This window comes from Ptiloglossa arizonensis, chromosome 6, assembly GCF_051014685.1.
Source record: "Ptiloglossa arizonensis isolate GNS036 chromosome 6, iyPtiAriz1_principal, whole genome shotgun sequence".
NCBI lineage: Eukaryota > Metazoa > Arthropoda > Insecta > Hymenoptera > Colletidae > Ptiloglossa > Ptiloglossa arizonensis.
The window spans coordinates 15,680,891-15,684,308 of record NC_135053.1 but is presented as its reverse complement, the minus strand read 5'-3'; the positions used below and the strand labels follow the sequence as shown (position 1 = coordinate 15,684,308).

Sequence of the window (3,418 nt, the reverse complement as noted above, 5' to 3'; positions counted from 1 at the left end):
TCGAACGACAAAACTTACTGATTTAAAATCGTTAAGCAGTCATTGATTCATGATTAATTAAATAATCATTAATTACGTAACGATTGTTAAACTTTTCAACAATCGTACTTCCAATTACAATCGAACCCAATAGCTTCGTTTCTTATCGAACGACAAAACTTACTAATTTAAAATCGTTAAGCAGTCATTGATTCATGATTAATTAAATAATCATTAATTACGTAACGATTGTTAAAAATTTCAACGGTCATGCTTTTAATCACAATCGAACCCAATAGCTTCGTTTCTCATCGAACGACGAAACTTATTACACAACCTATTATTTTATTCCGCGTAACATAAAAATCCGTAATGTCTCTCTTCGCGAATTGTGAGAAACGATTACTTTCCCCCTGGATGAACAGTTAAAATCGAACAATTCTCCACGAATACGTGAACACATCGTACGAGCGGGATCGAGTCGCAACGAACGACAAAACCCGAACGCGGAAACCGCGATAAACAAGCAGTCTATTTTCATTGACGTGGTTCTCGAGGTGAGGAGAATTTCGCGGTCGTCTCGAATCGCGATGATTTTGGCCAAGTCCTTGAAAATTCTCTCGTGATAGGTCCTGTATCCGAGTACACGGTCGTGGACAGTTTCAAAATTACGCGTGAAGATTAAATGAGCATTCGCGAAGGAAATCGAGTTCCGTGCGTCGCCGGGGAGCACCCGGATTATTCTGGTCGTCCTCGGCCTCCTTGAGAAGTTCCTGGACACCTTCGAATCGGCCGAACCGCACGTTGATTGCGGAACAAGCACCGAAATGGGGAAACGTGCACCGAAGATGTCGGCCAGGGTGGTCAACGCGATCAGAAGTCTGCGCGAGGCGCAGGGATCCACCTCGAAGGAGATCATGAACTACGTCATGACGCAGTACAGCGCCCCGGAGTCGATTATACGAAGACAGGTATACATTTCCACCTTCTCCTCGCTTCTGATCTTTTCCTTCACTTTTCTACGACCTAGTGTTAAAACTCGACACAGTGGAATTCTTCGAACTTGAATTTTCGTAACACTTCGAATAGGAATCTTTTGCGCGCGATTCGGAGTAAATCGGGATAAATAACTACCGGAATTCGGAAGAGTTTCGATCGAGTGAGTGAGCATCGCGAAACAATAATGTGTACATTTTACACATCGTAGAATGTAATATTTCATTCTTCGTTTTCAATTTCACCGTCTCGATTCTCGAATCCACATCCCGAAACGAAACGCGCGAGTCGAGACTACGAACGGAGCGAGAAACTCGTCAATAATCGTCGCTACCAGTTTCGAGATAAGAGTAAAAGTGGTTGCGAGTTGCACGATAGAAGAGAACAAGAACGAAAAAGAATTCTTCTCCACGCGTATTTGTTTCAGAGCCTCGAACAAATAACGCGCGCGCTAAGTACCGAAGACGACTCGGTGAAAAAAAAAAAGGGTCGGTAGTCCAAAGCGCGTTCGAGCGTAACAAATTGCACGAGTCCGGCGACGATTTATCAATTCACTTAGGTATTTTCGTTCAAATGCGTTTCGAATGTTCCACTTCGAGAATGTGAACGTATTCCCGCGCGTACGGTCTCGCGCTAATGGCCACTGAAACCTCGCGCGGGAATATATTCCTGTTACGTTCGAACGAGCCCTGTACGCGCGAGCTACCTTCTTCGCGCCCGGAAGGGAGAACACGCGTTTACGAGAATCGAAATCGACGCGTCGGTTCCCGGTGGAACGATTTCACGCGTTGAAGAACCGCACGTGTGTCTGTTCAGATGCAGGCTGCCCTGAAACGTGGCCTGGACTACGGTATCCTGAAGAAGAATCACGGCCACTACTTCCTCGATCCGGACGCGGATGTGCCGCGGCTCACCAGAATGGAGCCAACCGAGAAGAGCAAACGTAGATCAAGGAGACGGAGAAGGCGATCCGGTCGCAGCAAGAGCAGAAGAAGACGTAGCAAACGACGAAGGGGTCGGCGACGTACCCGTGGAAGGCGTAAAAGTCGCAGACGGAGACCAGGGAGCAAGAGGAGGGCAGCGAGATCCGGGCGGGTGGGCTGCACCAATTGCAGGTGCACCAAGAAAACAACCAAGGACGCGCAGGCCTTGGACGGGGCTCAGACGGATCAGCAACTTCACGAGGAGGACGTATGCGGCTGCGACAAGGAAAACGACACGGATCGTCGAAGCAGGGAACGCAGCCTGAGCCGCAGTCGATCATCGGCGAACAGCGATCGGGACGCCGCGATGGACGATCGACGGGAGATTCATGATCAAGATTAATGCGTCCGAGCAACTTGGTTTATGCTTCATCCGCGCGCATCGTTAGTGGCGACAATCTCTCAGCACGTTGTCAGCGTCGATCGACATTCCCCGCGGTAACCGGCGAAGGAAACCGATGATGCCCGGTGCATCGGACCGTGTTCTTCGTCACCTCGATCGAAATTATACGTACGTGATATTTCCTACGGATAGTATTGTTACGACGAGTCCGTGTCTAACATATTTATCATTTGTGTATTTTGGCTGGTATTCATTTACTTTGTAACGAAAAAGTGATTTTAATAAATTAGTCCTGTGTGTAGCTCGTTGCTCGAGGACTGGGAGCGTCGGTTATGTGTACACGAAACAGGAGAATGGTTTCTTCGAACCGATCGAACTCGAATCGTTCTCGAGGAGAAGATTAATTCCTCGCTTAATGTTCGAAAATCGGGAGGGACGGTTATCTGTACGCGGAGCACGAGTAGAGAATGTTTTCTTCAAACCGATTGAACTCGGATCGCTCAACGAGAAAATTAATTCTTGGCTTAATGTTTGAAAATCGGGAGGGTCGGTTATATGTACGCGAAGCACGAGTAGAGAATGTTTTCGGATCGTTCAACGAGGAGAAGATTTCCTCGTTTAATGTTCGAAAATCGGGAGGGTCGATTATCTGTACGTGAAGCACGAGAATGGTTTCTTTAAACCGATCGAACTCGAATCGCTCAACGAGGAGAAGATTAATTCCTCGTTTAATGTTCGAAAATCGGAATTCTCGGTTATTTGTACGCAAAGCACGAGTATAGAATGTTTTCTTCAAACCGATCGAACTCGGATCGCTCAACGAGGAGAACGTTTCCTCGCTTAATGTTCGAAAATCGGGAGGGTCGGTTATCTGTACGCGAAGCACAAGTAGAGAATGTTTTCTTTGAACCGATAGAACTCGGATCACTCAGCAAGGAGACCATTTCCTCGCTTAATGTTCAAGAATTGAAACTGTCGCAAGTATAGAATCTTTTTTGTTACATGATCGAAATTGAACAAAGACAAAAGGTCACTCGAGGACAATATTCTCTCCTCGCTTAATGTTCGAAAAATCGCTACTATCGTCACGATAGATTATACATAAAATACGAGACAG

General features: G+C 46.5%; 1 protein-coding gene across 1 annotated transcript; it reads left to right on the top strand.

Moving 5' to 3' along the window:
- Positions 1-694: 694 nt before the first annotated feature.
- Positions 695-2,301, top strand: LOC143148553 (uncharacterized). The gene is made up of 2 exons (XM_076314982.1): positions 695-950; positions 1,792-2,301. Exons 1-2 carry the CDS (start codon positions 807-809, stop codon positions 2,299-2,301), a joined length of 654 nt encoding a protein of 217 aa, XP_076171097.1. The 5' UTR covers positions 695-806.
- Positions 2,302-3,418: the final 1,117 nt, after the last annotated feature.